Source organism: Pygoscelis adeliae, unplaced genomic scaffold, assembly GCF_000699105.1.
Source record: "Pygoscelis adeliae isolate BGI_AS28 unplaced genomic scaffold, ASM69910v1 Scaffold38, whole genome shotgun sequence".
Lineage (NCBI taxonomy): Eukaryota > Metazoa > Chordata > Aves > Sphenisciformes > Spheniscidae > Pygoscelis > Pygoscelis adeliae.
The window spans coordinates 9,064,312-9,079,096 of NW_008825614.1; the positions used below are offsets into that span (position 1 = coordinate 9,064,312).

Consider the following 14,785-nt stretch of genomic DNA (forward strand, 5'->3'; position numbering starts at 1 on the left):
AGGGAGGCAGGTGGCAGCACGGGGAAGGGGTGCGACCCGACCGCAGGGAGAAGGGGGTAAATCTTCCCCGCGGATCCCCCGGCAGTTTCTCCTCCCTCCCGCAGGTGTCTCCGGAGCAGGTGATCCTGTCCCACAGCCCCCTGCGGCTCTTCAGCCAGTTCCACCCTAAGTGCATGCTGGTGGCTGGGCAGGGGCCCGTGGAGGAGAACGCCCAGAAGTATCCTTTGCTGCGCATGTCTTGTGGCGCTCTGCGTGTCCCGCTACCGCTTCCCAGCTAAACGCTGCTGCTCCTGCCCTGCCCATACCCCTGGCACTCGCTCGGTCAGCTTGTAGAAGCGCAAGGAAACAGAAAGGCTATCGGTCTCATCCTGTGGGGAGTCACTCACTGTTGATCTCCATCTTGGTCACCTCCTGGCTGTCCTTGGTCTGTGTTTGGCTTCTCACACTGACTGCCTCTCCTGTGAGCTGCGTTGCTGTTCCTGCTGGTCGGATGTCACCATGAGGACTCCATCGGCTTTGGGCTTCTCTCACTTTTGAGATGAAATTGTGCTCCTTCCCATTCTTTCTAATGCAAAGTGAATTAGAGACCACTCGCAACTCTCCCACAGCTAAGGTTTTCCCCAGGAATCTGACAGCAACTGAAGGAACTCAAATATCATTAGAACCAGAGCATCCCAGTACAGGGACGTGGTCTAAATGACAATCCCACATGCGTATTGCCTGGCTGAGGCGAGGGCACAGCAGGTCTGACATATCCCATGTCTGCAAGGAGGTAAGAACTGCCTGCAGGGTTTGCGACATCTCAGCCTGTACACACACACAGTCGCGCCTTGTACTTAACGTTTGACTTCATTTGGTACAGAACCTTGGCCTGTCTCTCTTTCCCCAAGGCCAGTAGGGTGAGCTAAGGGCAAGGTGTTCTGAAAGCAAGTGCAACTCATCCTTCACTTGCATTGTTTTATGAGCACAGACCATTTTCTTTTCACTAGCTAAGCTGACCAGAGCTTCAATGATTCTGCTTCTAGCCAAGAAGCCTGACCAGCCCCCTGCGCTGCACCAATATGAGAACCCTGGCCTTAAAGGTCTCCCAGAGCACACCCATCCTGTCTTGGAGCGACCTCTGCTCTTGGCCTAGTTCCAGGGATTGTTGATCACAAACTAAATCACCCCAGTCTGGTTTTTTTTTTGTAACCTTTAGGGCCACCTTTAGGTTGAAGCACAGCATACAGTTTGACTGAAAGCCATGAGGTTATGCGTTACCAGGTTAAATAACTGCTCTGCTACTAGGACTTGTATTCCTTAATCCTGTAGATGCTTTTGCAAGTAACTTAAAAAAATAGTCATCTCCACAACTTTCCTTGATGGTCTGAAATAGGCTGGGGTTCAAGCATGTGGTCACTATAGAGGCACTGAGGAAGGCATATCCCCTGTTAGACATGGTGGATCAGAGCCGGAGACCAAAGGAGCTGGTAATTTCCTGATGGATCAGTAGAATGGGTGGTCTGGTGTGGTGGTGCTTACAGCGTATAGCATGGGGTGGAGAAGCTGCAGAGGCACAGAGCAGCTGGCTGCTAGTGACTTTCTTTAGCGAGAGCCTGGGACTGGTACTGAGCAGCCAGCATCCATCTGCTCTTTCCAGCGTTGTCTTCTGCTGCTAGGGCAGTGACTTTCCCCTTCCCTTTCTCGTGCCATGCCTGTCTTTCATTGCTGTTCCTTGCGGTAAGTGGTAAGATGGTTTGGCTGACATTTCTAGCTCCAAGACAGGAATGCAAGATCTGTGAAATCCAATCTGGGATGCCGGGGGGGCGGGGGGGGAATCTTTCTTCAGGATTCCAGGTGGCCTTGTCCTGCCTCTTTATGGGACTGCCTTGGCAGGTCCAAAGGAAGCATTTTAGTTTTGTTTTGGAGACAGTATTAGGTTTTGCATTACTAACCCACCCTTTGTTTTTTTGTGGCAGCCTCCTCCAACCACTGGCTTCCCCACTATAGAGGGTAAGTAATAGCCTTTGTTTACACATGAACAGCAAGCAGAAATAACATTCAGGCAAGCCAGGTGGGATGGGAGCTAACGATGTGCTGTCAGCTCATCAGTATCCACAGACAGCTTATTCGGAGGATACAGTCAGGAGGCAGCCTTGCTGCCCTCACACAGTGTGAAGCACAAGCTGGTAAGAGCAAAGCCAACTTTTCTCTCTGCCATGTTCCAACATCTGGAAGCAGTGGTGCACGTGGTACAGTGGTGTGCAGACTGGAGGCCTGGCACAAGCCGTGTTCAGACGGTAGCTGTATAAGCCATGGCATCCCAGCAGAGGGGTGCTTTTGCTAGTGGGTGGCTTTTGGTAGTGGGTCCTGTACTTGGACTCTGTGAGTTTCCAAGCATCTCTTGAAATCTTCCAGGGGTGATTCTGTTTGGTGAGCCAGTGAGGTGGGAGACAAGCCTGCAACTTATTATTGACATACTCTTGAGCAACGGGAACCCTGGGGCAGAGCTGCAAGATATACCATACCCCCATCTGCCTGTCCTCGCCTGCAACATGGATCTCCTGTGGATGGCTGAAGCCAAGATGCCCAGGTGAAAAGCATGTCTGGTATTTGTTTTAGCCTATTTCATACATCTCTCCTGCAGATGATCTTTTCTTAGATACTACATTTTTTAGCATTAGAGCCTGCCTGTATGGCTTAATTAGCAGCAGAGACATGAAAACTGCACGAGAAACAGAGACTAAAACTTTTGAGAAGCAAAAGCCAGACCACTGCCTGTGGAGGTGTGTGTGGGTAGATACCGTGTCCAAACTAGGCGGTACCCTGGCTACAGCAGATGGTCCTCCTCACTGAGAGGTGTTTGCTGCTTAAGTGGTGTGACTGGAGATACCGATGACCTCCTTTCTGGACCAGGTTTGGCCATGGCACTTTCCTTCTCTGCTTGGAGAGCATCTACAAGAAAGTGACAGGCCGGGAGCTGAAGTATGAGGCTTTGATTGGCAAACCCAGCAGTGTCACCTACCGCTATGCCGAATACTTGATAAAACAGCAGGCAGAGGAACAGGGCTGGAAGTCTCCCATTCGACGCCTCTATGCAGTTGGGTAAGAGACTGTTTTTCCCACTGGTTTTCTTAGGGAGTTGCATACTGACTTCTCTTAAGTGTTTTTTTTAATGGCTATTTCTAAAACGAATACCGAAATCCCCATGCGTCTCTGGAGCCTCGCATCCTAGAACAGAGGCTTTTTGCACCCTACGCTTTTAATAATTTGAAGGGCACTGTCAGCCTAGCAAAGCTGTTACTGTAGGATGCAGAGTACATGTAGCATGACTGGACTAAAGAAAAAGTTAAGAGACCCAGATGTAGTACCATTAGCCCAGTTAGGCCAAACACTTTGGGATGATAGGGGGTACGTTACAGTAATGGCTGAAACTGGTATGGGTGCTTTGGATGTGTCTTTTCCCCTTTGAAAGATGTTTGTGAAGCATGTGGCCTTCACCACAGCTGAACAGGACACACCAGTAGGTGGACTCACTGGCCCAGGCTGGGTGGTTCTCTTGATGTTAGCGAATATCTTGTGCCCCTTCCTCCCTCAGTGCTGCCTTAATCCCAGTCTGCCAGAGCCAGAAATTGATGCATGGGCTAGTTTCTCATTTCTGTTTCACACTGTGACCTTATCCAGGGATAACCCTATGTCCGATATCTATGGGGCAAACCTCTACAACAACTACCTCAAGTCAGCTCACCAGAACCAGGTCCAGGCTGGTGTGAAGAGGAGCCCGCAGGCAGCCAGTCCCCAAACTGAGGATCACCTCGAGCTGAGGAAGGGCTACAACAATTCAGTGGAGAGTTGCAAGTCGATTCTGGTCTGCACTGGGGTCTACCGCCGCGATGTAGATGTCCCCAGTAACACAGAGGAGTGCACGACGGAGATGGTATTCCATGGCCATCGGGACTTCTGCTTTGACCCCAGCCTGGTGGAGGCTTCTTACATAGTGCAGGATGTGAATGATGCTGTGCAACTTGCTTTCAAGAAGGAGAACTGGAGCTAGGGTTAAGACAGGTATGCCTAAGGATCTACCGTCAGGGATTTTATGTACTGGAAAGGGAAGAGGAGAAGAACGGGGAGAGACCTGGGGTGATCCTCCAATCTAGCCAACATGAAAGAAAACTCCCTGTCAGCACTAAAAGCCCCTTGCTTTTATTGATACTCATCTGCAATCCTCACAGCTGCCAGCAGGTTTTCAACTGTGAATGTACATTGCTGCCATCAATAATTGAGCCATAATGCAAACAGGGTATAAGGAGAAGGCTTGTCCCAGCAATCCCAGTTTTGTTCAGCCATCTGAGTTGTTTCTTTTCTACCCTTTGTACATGAAGATAGGGCAAGCCCACCCTCCTCCTCCCATCCTCCAGGGAAGAGGATGAAGCTCTTCCCTGTGCAAGGAGCCACCATCAGCCAAAGTACCTTTCGTACAATGTACTATTCGTCCAGTCTGTGACGTGAGCGCACCAGAAGCTGTGTTGGGGTGACACTGCCAAGGAAAGGCTTTAAGTCTTAACATTCTCCTTACGAAGAATAAGTGCCTATGGACTTTAACAAATTCTGTTTGCTTGGGGATTTGCCACTGCATCACTGTCAGTCTGAAACAAAGTCCCATTTTGCAGTCCTCCAGCAGCTATGGAGAGGCAGGGCCCCTCAAAGGAAGCTGCAGTAGCCAGAGCAACTTGCTGCAGGGCCAAGGAGAAGGTTACATTATTCCCTCCCTGCTATTTAGCATTCTGTGAACACTTCTGCCTTTTCGCATCCCGCTAGGGAGCCAGCAGCCTGCTCTCAATAGCAGAGGAAACCACCACAGAGTCTGAATTTCCAGAGGTGTCTTTGCCCAGAGCTCAGTGTTGCAGCAAGAGGCTGTTTTGGCACGCACCCTGACCCCAAATGTTGCAAGGGACATCCACCTGCTCCAGCTGGCACAGCTTCCAAAGAAGGGCCCCTCTTTGGAACAAGGGCCAACCAGAAAGAGTCACAGCCCACCTTTGCTTCTTCCTTGCATGCAGGGATTGAAAGAGGAGATCATCAAGCCAGGGTGGTACCTGAGCCCCAAATCCCCAATCCTCATCTTTAAGAGTACAAATGTTTCTGTCCTTCACATCCTTTTTTCCTCTCCTCCCTCATGTGGTTTGCAACTCAGGGATACCCCATATGGTCTGATCCCTGTTCCCTCCTCTTCCTTTAGCATGCAGGTAGAGTCCTCCTAACATGAATTAGCAGCTGGGACTTGCCTGTCCAGGAACATTTCCATATCCCTAATGACATGCACCTCTGTTTTCCTAGCTTGGGCTATCCAGAGAAAGATCAAGCCCTGTGTCTCCTTAGACAGTCCAAAGAAGTTAATCAAGCATTGCTTGAGAAACTCCATGTGAAAGATTGGCTCAGCAAGGAGTGCCTTAATTCCAGAGGAGCATTGTGATTTTAGAAGCATAAATCAGCCTGCGTATGTGACAGAAAGCCTTTGGAGCCAGCACAACTGAGTTGGTGTTCCTAGGTACGCTCAGCTCACACCACACTGAGATCAGAAATAGGTCTGCTCTGCCTCCTCTTTCTTCCTTCCTGCTTTACCAGGCAGCTCCATACACAGGATGTTCTGCGCAGAAGTCTGGGTTATTCTTAATTAAAATCTCAGCATCCATGTGCACTGACATTCTGCTTCAGCAGCTCTCCATCCTCGATACTGATGTATCTTCCTAGGAAGATACTGGAAAGGGAAGTAGCGGAGCAGGCTCTTTTCTTAGTTATGCCAGGCTCTGTGTCTGAAGGGGACCGGGTGCTCTGTCAGTGACCCAGGCAAAGAGGTCCTTCTCCATGGCTTCTTTCTCTATATACCTTATTTTCTGAGTAGGAGCAGAAAAATACCTCTTTTGGGTGAATTTCCCTCCTGTGAAATCCACAGTGGGAAGCAGTCTCTTCCTCTCTTAGCGCTAGCTGGGGTTCTTCTCCTTTGTCTTATCAGGACAAGAATCGCTTGGCTGCTTCTAAAAGCAGCCGTGATGTGAGGAACACAGTCTTAAATTTGAATCCTTTGCCTTTCACTGGAGAAAAAAAAAAATTACCATTTCATCCACCTACACAAGACAAGGACTTGTCTGCAGTTCCCAGAAGGATAAGTCCAGGGAGGGACTTTGCATAGAACATAGGGAAGGTCTTTTAGCTTTCAGAGCACATCCACAGTCACAATTGTGCTGTGGACCCAGTGTGCAAGGCCTGAAACTGGAGACCCAAAACCCATTTATTCATAAACTAGGTCCAGTGTCTCTCAGCCTCACTTTGCGGGGGTGACATCCAGTGCAGAAAGAGGAATGCTCCCTTTCCTTGCAATAGTTGCTAACTTGGGTGATAAGTTTTGTAGGATTAATTTGGAACTGTCTTCTAGGCCATGATTACATAGACCTCGAAGAGCTGGTTGCTGGCAATAACGCCTTCAATTTGGTAGGTACTTATCTGCAGAAATACTAAGGTCTGTCCATCTGTGTGCAGTAACCTTTGGCAGAGCTCTTTCTTGTTACTTGTTAAGATTGTGGTGCCAGTTACTCAAAGACAAGGTGCTGCTGGATCGGCTGTCCCAAATGGAGCCAGGTGCACTGGCTGCTGCTCCGATGACGGCAGTAGCTTTGTGGAAGGAACTTGCAGAAGAATTTTGAGAAATCACAAGCGGTTTGTAATTTCATATCAGCATGCACGGCACATCTCAGCCAGAAGTGAGGTCGGTAGCAAGGGGAAGGAGGGAGCACCTCCTTCAAGAGAGGAAGAGCATTTGCACAGAGAGTGAGCCAGGCATCTCTGTCTTTGGAATAGCAGTGGAGGTGACCTGACTGATGTGAATCTGCTTCAGATTCCAAGTCTGCTTTTGGGTCCAGATTTTTTTTTTTTTTTTTTTTACCATGTTAGTGACGTTGAAACAGTGCTCTGGGAGTCTTAAAAATGCGTAGGAGGAACTTCAGTGATAAGGAATTCAAGAAATGCTTCGCTTGCCAGTTGAAATTGGACAGAGGGGAGGAGAAGAAATCTAGAAGAATCTTGTACCCTTTCCCCAATTCTTACCAAGTAGGGTTGCATAAAAGGCTCTGCTTGTTGGTCTGTGCACTAATTAGTCAGATGGGCTGCCCTTGGTCTGAGCAACGCTGAGACCTTTCCCCTCTTCCCCTGCTCAGCTCCTTGAAGCAGTGCACTTTGCCCAAGTCACTGCCCGGGAACAGCATGGGCACAGTGGATGGAGCAGGAAACCCAGCTGCTGTTGGATACTGGATTGTGAAAGATTTCTACAGAGGAAGGTGCTTGCCAGGTCTCTGTTCCAAGCGTTTTGTGCTAGAGTGCTGTGCAGGCTTCTAGCTTATCTGCAGTTCATTTACGGACATCTGTTATTGCTAAAATTCGGTGAAATCCTTTTTCCTTGGAATTGCAGCTTCCTGGAATTAGCTTCAAGTGTGGCTGGAACAAAACCTTTCCTTTGTCTCATGTGTTGCACAGAAGTGGTATTTCTGAAGCCGTATTTCTCTCATTTGGAGCAAGCACACTTCTGTGCAGATTATGGGACCAAGCAGGAGAGGGGACTTCACTTGCTGACCTAATACCTTAATATTTATGTGGTGCACTGCCCTAGACAACAAACATGGCGAAGACCCGATCCTATCAGCTCCATCTTCCACAGATGGATAGGTTTTAGTCAAGCCTAAAGGGAGCGTGCAATGACATGAGGCAACTGAGAATAGCAGGGAGGACCCAGAGGAGGGATAGACCTTGTTTTGGATCTGAAGCAGAGCGCTTTTATTTCATGCAATATCGTGGTGGCCAGAGAGGTCAGTTCCTTTATTCCACAGGACACATGCAACTACTAGCCTGGTGTTCAGGGAGTCATATAAAACTACTGTCCCCTTTCTTCCAGTTTTAATCCTGGTGTGTCTTTTTCCCTGCAATAAATGGGTAATGTTTCAGATTCTGTCACGTACACTGTAGCAGAGCGATTACGTATCATACAGAGAAATCACAAGCTGTGATTGTTTTAGATTTCATATTAATTTTGACCCAGTTTCAGAGTTGCTCCTTTGATCTAGCACATATAAAAAAATAATAAAAGATGTTTTCTTTGAAAGAAATTTTAAGGTGTTGTGTGTACATTTCATGAGCGTTGTCCTGATGTCTTTCACATCTTTGCCCTAGGAGATTATCAGGACAAATTCTGTCTTTTGTTCTGTTCATCAAGCCATTCTCATATTTTCTTGAGAGAACCATCTTGAAAGATACCCCTCCAGTTATTCTTTTGATTGGACGAAACTGTAATTCCTTTTAAGCTCTACATCTGCCATAGTCGGGTGAGATGAGTGCAACTTTGACCATTCCCACTCTGAAGGAGAGAAAAAAAGGACACATCACAAGCTATGATGCCCAGACTGACTGTTCACAGTCAAGAATAGTTTGGGGATGCCACCTGTATACGAGATGATTTCAGGGTAGGCATTTAGTTGTGACCTGACCTAAGCAGTTGTTTGTAACGATTACTTCTACTGCGTGGGGAAGCCACAAGCTAGATTCTACCAACATAATCTGCTGTTGCAGATGAAGAACAAGCTTAAGGGCGTATGGAAAGCCATCCTTACCATTAGAAGCTTAATCAGCACTGTGATAAACCCGTTGTGATCATAAAAGGAACACAACTTGTTTGACGAGAGCAGTGCTCTGGTACCATCTGAGAAAGGTGGGTGGAGTTAGGGAGACATACACTAACTGGCAAACTTTCAGATTAGAGCCAAAAGCTTCCACTGATTTCAGCAGGTGGAAAGCTAAAGATCCCAGTAGGTGAAAACCATCAGCTTTAATGATCTAGAAACAGCCAATTCACTTGCATCGTTCTTATAAGCTATTCCACCAGAAGGTTTTCCATCTACAAAGTTCACAGCTCACAGGAGGCACAGCAAAACAAGCATGATTCAGAGCCCTGAGAACTTCCTGATGTTGAAAGGAACAATCGATAAAGCAGTAAAAGCAGTTTTGGAGGGACAGGGCAAGGATTCCCATTCTCAGCAGAGAAAGGAATCGAGTCATGTTCTACATCCTGAAGAAATGACCTACGGCCCCGGCCTCAAATAATAATAAAAAGCATTAACCAGCCCCCTCCTTCTATCCAGTACTCAGGTAATTGGAGGACTCGCCCAAGATAGGGCAGCTCAAGGTTCAGTTGGGCAGAAAGAGATCAAACCCTGAACCTCTCGAATGCTTTTAATCACTATAGTATTGTCAAAGCAAAAAGGCAGCCTAGGGTGAAGGTGTCCCTTGTAGGAGAGAGCCTTAGCTGGAAGCTAGAGTCCCATAGAAATCCTTAACCAACGTAAGGAGCAGAGTTAAACATTTGGCATCGTGAAACACTGAAGAAGGAACAACTTGAACAAGAGGGACTGAGAGCCCTATTCAGGTTGGAGTTTGCTCCCAAGTGGATGCGGTGAGAAATGCCTACCAGAGTAAGCCCTGAGAAGTGCTTAGTCTATAGTTTCTGGTGGGCCTTGAACACAAGCTAAGCAGTTACCTGCTCACCCTGGTAGAGGTGTTGGCCCTTCAGGGGCCTGCGCAAACCCTTCCTTTACTGAATCTACCTAACCTCAATTATAAAAGCACACGTCTTTATGGATTTTTGCAGCCACACAGGCAATTTGATGAAAGTTATGCACTTAAAGACCTTTATGGATCCAGACTGCAACAGTTTAAAACCCCACACCAGCAAGGCAGCTACACGTTCTCTAGGAACTAAACTGTTCCATCGAGAAATCACTTTTCTCTAATTCACTGTAATAAACCTGCTTTTCCCGTTCAGTCAGTTCAACTACTACGATCTTTCACTTTCTCCTCAAGGTCAGTTCCATTACACACTGCGTGCTAAGACTAAGTACAAAATACTAAGAGCAACCCCCAAATCCTCTTCACTCTCCAAACCCCTACCCCGCTACAAGCATGAAAAACATCTCTTTGCATTTTATGCTGGTATCAAAAGCTCTTTGAACTGAAATGTAATTACAGGCGATAGATTGTTACACTTTTACACCCTTTTGAAGAGCACCTGTATTCCCCAAACCGTAATACTGGATCAGCAGTTTAGTTACAAAGACTCTGCGTTCAGAGGTGGACAAACCGAGGTGTCTTTGAGTTTTGATGCTGGCCAGGTGAAACTCTTCTACGCTTGCCTGTAACTTCAACCCTGACCGTTTGAATGGATAAGTGCAGTACAAAGCGTGTGTCAGAGAATCCCAGAACCTTCCTTTCCCACACAAAAGGCATTTTAAGTATGGTTAGAGCAGATTATGCTCAAACTCACTGAGATCAGCTTTGCCTCCTTCCCTCCCACTGCTGCCAGTTTCTGACAGCTTACTGTAGGGTATAATTAGGGATTTAGTTTCTGGTCTTTCTTTCAGGCATATATTTGCCTCTTTTTTTTTTTTTTCTTCCCTCAAGAAATCGAGTCATTATTTTGTTTCCTCTTGAGTTCTGCCCTCAAGAAAGTTTTGTCTTTCCCCCAGCAGGGGTATTTTTGAGGGCACACTACTTGTTTCCACTAGTAGTGTAAACTAGAAATGGTAGCATTCTAGGTATTCAGCGTGACTGTTTCACAAAACTCTGTTGTCTGCTGCTTGCCTTTAAATATATGTACACACACACACATATTTATGCATACACATTAATACATAAAGAAGCCAAAAAAAAAACCTTTGGAGCTGCTGAAGAGTAGAAGCTATTTATAGTTTAACCTTTTAATGTTTTAACAGTAATGGTTAAGCACTAACGCTTCCAAGGACTGCACGTTGCATTAAATAACTGGATCACGTGGGAAGCATCAGCTTGTCATGTCTCATCCTACAGTGTGCTACAAAAAGCTCTTCAGTGCTTTCTTGAGTAGAAGACATTTCTCCCCTCACTCCCATTTTAAGGTACAAGCACAATTTCTGCTTCCTTCCCCACAAATAAGCTCTTTTCTTATTCTCACCTGTTTGTTTGGGTTGTGTTTGCCCTGCTGGAGCCCATGCTCAGCCCAAGGAAGCCCCTGAGATCCCACCCTCCTTCCCAGTGCTTCCCCATCCCTGCTCATGGCTCCCCTTGCCCTATAGCCATAGGTCCCTGTTCCCACCTGCCTACCTTGGATGCAGGGACCTTCCCAGACCCAGCAGGGATCCTTTAGGTCTCTGGAGAACAGTTGCCATAAGGCTCCTCTTGCCCTGTTCAGGCAGCCTCAGCCCAGCAGGACCGTGCTCCCCAGGGTACAAAAGGTGCAAACCCCTTCACTAAGCACGTGCTAGCCCAGGCAGGCCCACTTAACACCCAGCTCCCCCCCAGGTGCCTCACATCCCCCGTTCCCCTGGGCTGAGCTCACCACATCACCTGGCTGGTGTGTCAGAGCCCTTTTCCCCAGATGGGCAGGCCAGCTGCGGGTGACAGCCCATCCCTCCTGAAGCCCAGGGCCCCCCATCCAATTGCACTTACCCCAGCAGGTGGGACAGATGCTAGCCCAGCAAGAAACACACCCAAACCTTTGCAAAACGAGGCTTCTTTGTGAAATGAGCCTCTGGACCGAAAGCAGAGGAGACACGAGTGCCTGTGGGCAGACTGCCAGGGCAGCTAAGTGAGCATGTCCAGCCTGCGGCGCCCAGGGTGCAGGGAAGCACATTGCCCAGGAAACTTGGAGCATGAGAGCCAACGAGGCAAAGCTGTCACCGTCTGCTGCCCAGGTAGGGCAGGAGCAACCCTCTCTGCGTGAGGGCTGTTGCCCTGAGCAGCCCAGATGGATGCTTGTTTTTTCACTCCACATCCTCTTGTAGAAGTGGAAAACTTTTCTTGCAGGGGAATAGGTGAATGTGGTAGGAGCAAGACCGATTTAGCTAATCCTCAGGACTGACCACACACTAATCATGCCAGTGACACAAGCGTTGGCTTGCCCTGAGAAGGGTCAGGTGAATGTACCCACGTTAGATAAAGACCAGGATCCAGTACATAAGAATGTGGTTTTACCTTCTACCCTTGATCACCCACACTTAACACTGCCATCTAACCCAGCCTTTCTATGGAAACCAAATTAGGAGACACAGCCGGTGCCGTTCGCAAACCCTCGCTGCTACCCTGAGCCATCCTGAACTGGGCAACTCCCGACACCAGTCAAAGAGACATAGCACTGGGCCCTGCTCAAACCTGAAAGAGCAACGCAGACAGCAAACGTTCTCCTTGGCCATGGCCTCGAGCCCCACACTCCCTATGTAACAGAGATCATCCAACAGAGCCCTAAGCAAGGTGTTTGTGGGGTTGTACAAAAATTGTAGCCAAAGCAATTGTTTGGCCATGTTTTTTTTTTCTTTGGCAGGCAAGTCTGTCAAAGAGAGAAAGCCTTGCCAGCGAAACACGCAGCACTCGGTGGCAGAGCCCAGGTGCAGCGCCTTCACCTCGGACAAAGTCCACATACCTTGAGAAGCTGGAGAGCAAAGCAAACACGATGGGAACGTATCTGGCAAGAAAGGAGAGGCGGCTCGCTGTCTTCTTGCATCTTGAATGACCTCAGACTAAGCTGCTCGGCTGAGAGTGGTGCTGGATTGCTTCTGTCACACAAAAGCTTGCTGTTTTCCTGTGACGGATGGCTGTGGGCCGGCACCACGCCCCAGCAATGCAGAGGGAAGAGTGTCCCCTGCATCACTGTGGAGGCAGCAATGCGCAGTGCCTCCGAGGCATTGACATGGGATGTGGATCAGGGGGAGCAGCCCCTGGGGAAGGGCAGCCCCATGGCTCTGTGTGACAGAGGGGATGCTTGAGGTGTGACCCCCGGGCCAAGTGCCTCAGCTGAGGCCCACCAGCTGCCTGGACTAAATGCAGGCAGCACTGTAGAGGGCTGTCGGTAGCCTGCCGTGAGAGGTCCTCAGCCTCAGGCTGCCATGCAGTCACCTGCTGGAAAATAAATGGCGACAGCCCTCTTTGGACCCACCTGATCTTAAACTTGTGACTGCCAGTGACGCTTGTCACAGTTACAAGGCTAGCGGTGCTGCCCGCTGCATCCTGGTCCCTCTGTGAGCATCTGCATAGGTGTCCTGCCTGTTTTGCCCTGGGCTGAGGCCTCATGTCCTCCATCCTGGCACCAGGCTAGGATACACCAGCCCATTCACTGCCTTCCAGGCTGGACTGTTCTTTTGAACACTCACGTTTCTTATGATACGCTATAATTACTGACCTTCTTAAAAGGAAGTATTTTTATTTGCTAATTGAAATGTGGAATTAGGGAGAAAGGGCCCTTAGACAGCAAGAGAACACATGCGTGTTCCATCTCATCTGATGCTACATACCATGACAAGGTGAGTTAGAGGAAGGCAATGAACACAAGTAGTGCTGATGCAAGGTTGAATCTTGGCAAGTGTATCCCAGCATTGAAAACACAATGTGAGTGTAGCAGAAAATAGGTGTCCCCCATCCTAGCTGCGACCCAGCCATGCAGGTAACGGCAGCAGAGATGCAGCAGCATGGACTTTAAAGCAAGATAGCAACCAGCGTGGGAGACCATGGGAATGCCTGCGGGTTGCTCTCCCAGTTTAAAGGTTGTACCACTTCAGTACTGTGCTGCCCAGGTAACTACATTAAAGCTTGCATAGCCTCCAGTTATCTCCCCCCCGCCGCCCCTGTTTTGACCATTCTTTTAGAAAACTAATTTCTCTGTGCCCCCTCACGCCGGTCTCCATTGACAGTAACGCTTTTACTGTGATTCTTCTTCTTCCCCTGCTTTGCCTCTTGATTATTGCTGTGTGTCTAAAGAAATCTTTGTGTCAACCCACCTCAGCTTCTCCCCTTCCCTATCTCAATTATTTCTTTGTTTCAGGTTTAAGCATGAATTCTCCTGGTACCCCAGACCGATTTCTCCTTGTTGTCAAGAGCAGCCAGTGACATTTACTGGAGTAGGGCTCCTCAGGGAGCCCGCACCAACATGTATTAGACGGTTGTCACTGCTGTCCCGGATGTCCTTTCTCAGTACTAAGCGTCTGGGTTTTGCTCAACCCCGTGTGTTGATTAGCAACACCCTCAAAAGTCAAGCTATTTTGGATCTTTATCACGAAGTGTAGTTAATACAGACATTTGTGGGTACAGCTTATTCAGTATGCTTCACATCATTGACAGGCAGCGCCCAGCTCATCACCGGTGGGCACAGGTAGGAATGAGGGACTGGTGACACTGAGCACCAAGCCACTTTGAAACATGGTGTGCCAAGTCAGTAGTGCTGGTGCTGTGACGGATCCAGCCAGCCAAGCTCAATTCGAGGCCATTATTAGCGGGTCAGTAAAGGCCCCGACTGGTGCTTTCAGTAGAAGTAGGAACTTCAGGGCTATTCACAACGATTTAAAGCCACTGCCCCATCACGGCAAGCTGGGCAGAGCCCTCAGTATGTGGCTTGGCTCAACTCAGGAAATCGGTGGGGTAAAAGCCACTTACTTTGATGTACGATTACTTACAACAGACCACAAGTACCGGCAGCCGATGTCCAGCACCACAGATGAAGAGCCACAAGCGAGTGCTTCGCTGTAGGCTCTGCGCCAGGCCACTGGCCCTCGTCTTGGTCATCGGGGGAGACTGACGTACCTCTGATTTTCTGGAGTGGGTGCCAGGGGGCTGTGGCATGGCCACGGGTGACTCGCCCAGGCCCGGCCGGCTCCATTCACGGGGGTCTGGGGGGCAGGAGGCAGCCGGGCCGTGCTCCCCGAGATCTGGCTCTATCGCGGCCTCGGGAACGGGGAGGGGGCGCCTT

General features: G+C 48.8%; 1 protein-coding gene across 1 annotated transcript in view; it reads left to right on the forward strand.

Moving 5' to 3' along the window:
* The window catches only part of CECR5 (cat eye syndrome chromosome region, candidate 5), a 9,468-nt gene extending 1,336 nt beyond the window's left edge, over positions 1-8,132 (forward strand). The window contains 7 exon segments of the mRNA XM_009333022.1: positions 86-97; positions 99-217; positions 1,376-1,469; positions 1,959-1,992; positions 2,398-2,572; positions 2,896-3,084; positions 3,664-8,132. Of these exon segments, the coding sequence (XP_009331297.1) occupies positions 86-97; positions 99-217; positions 1,376-1,469; positions 1,959-1,992; positions 2,398-2,572; positions 2,896-3,084; positions 3,664-4,033 (993 nt within the window). The 3' untranslated portion in view covers positions 4,034-8,132.
* Positions 8,133-14,785: the final 6,653 nt, after the last annotated feature.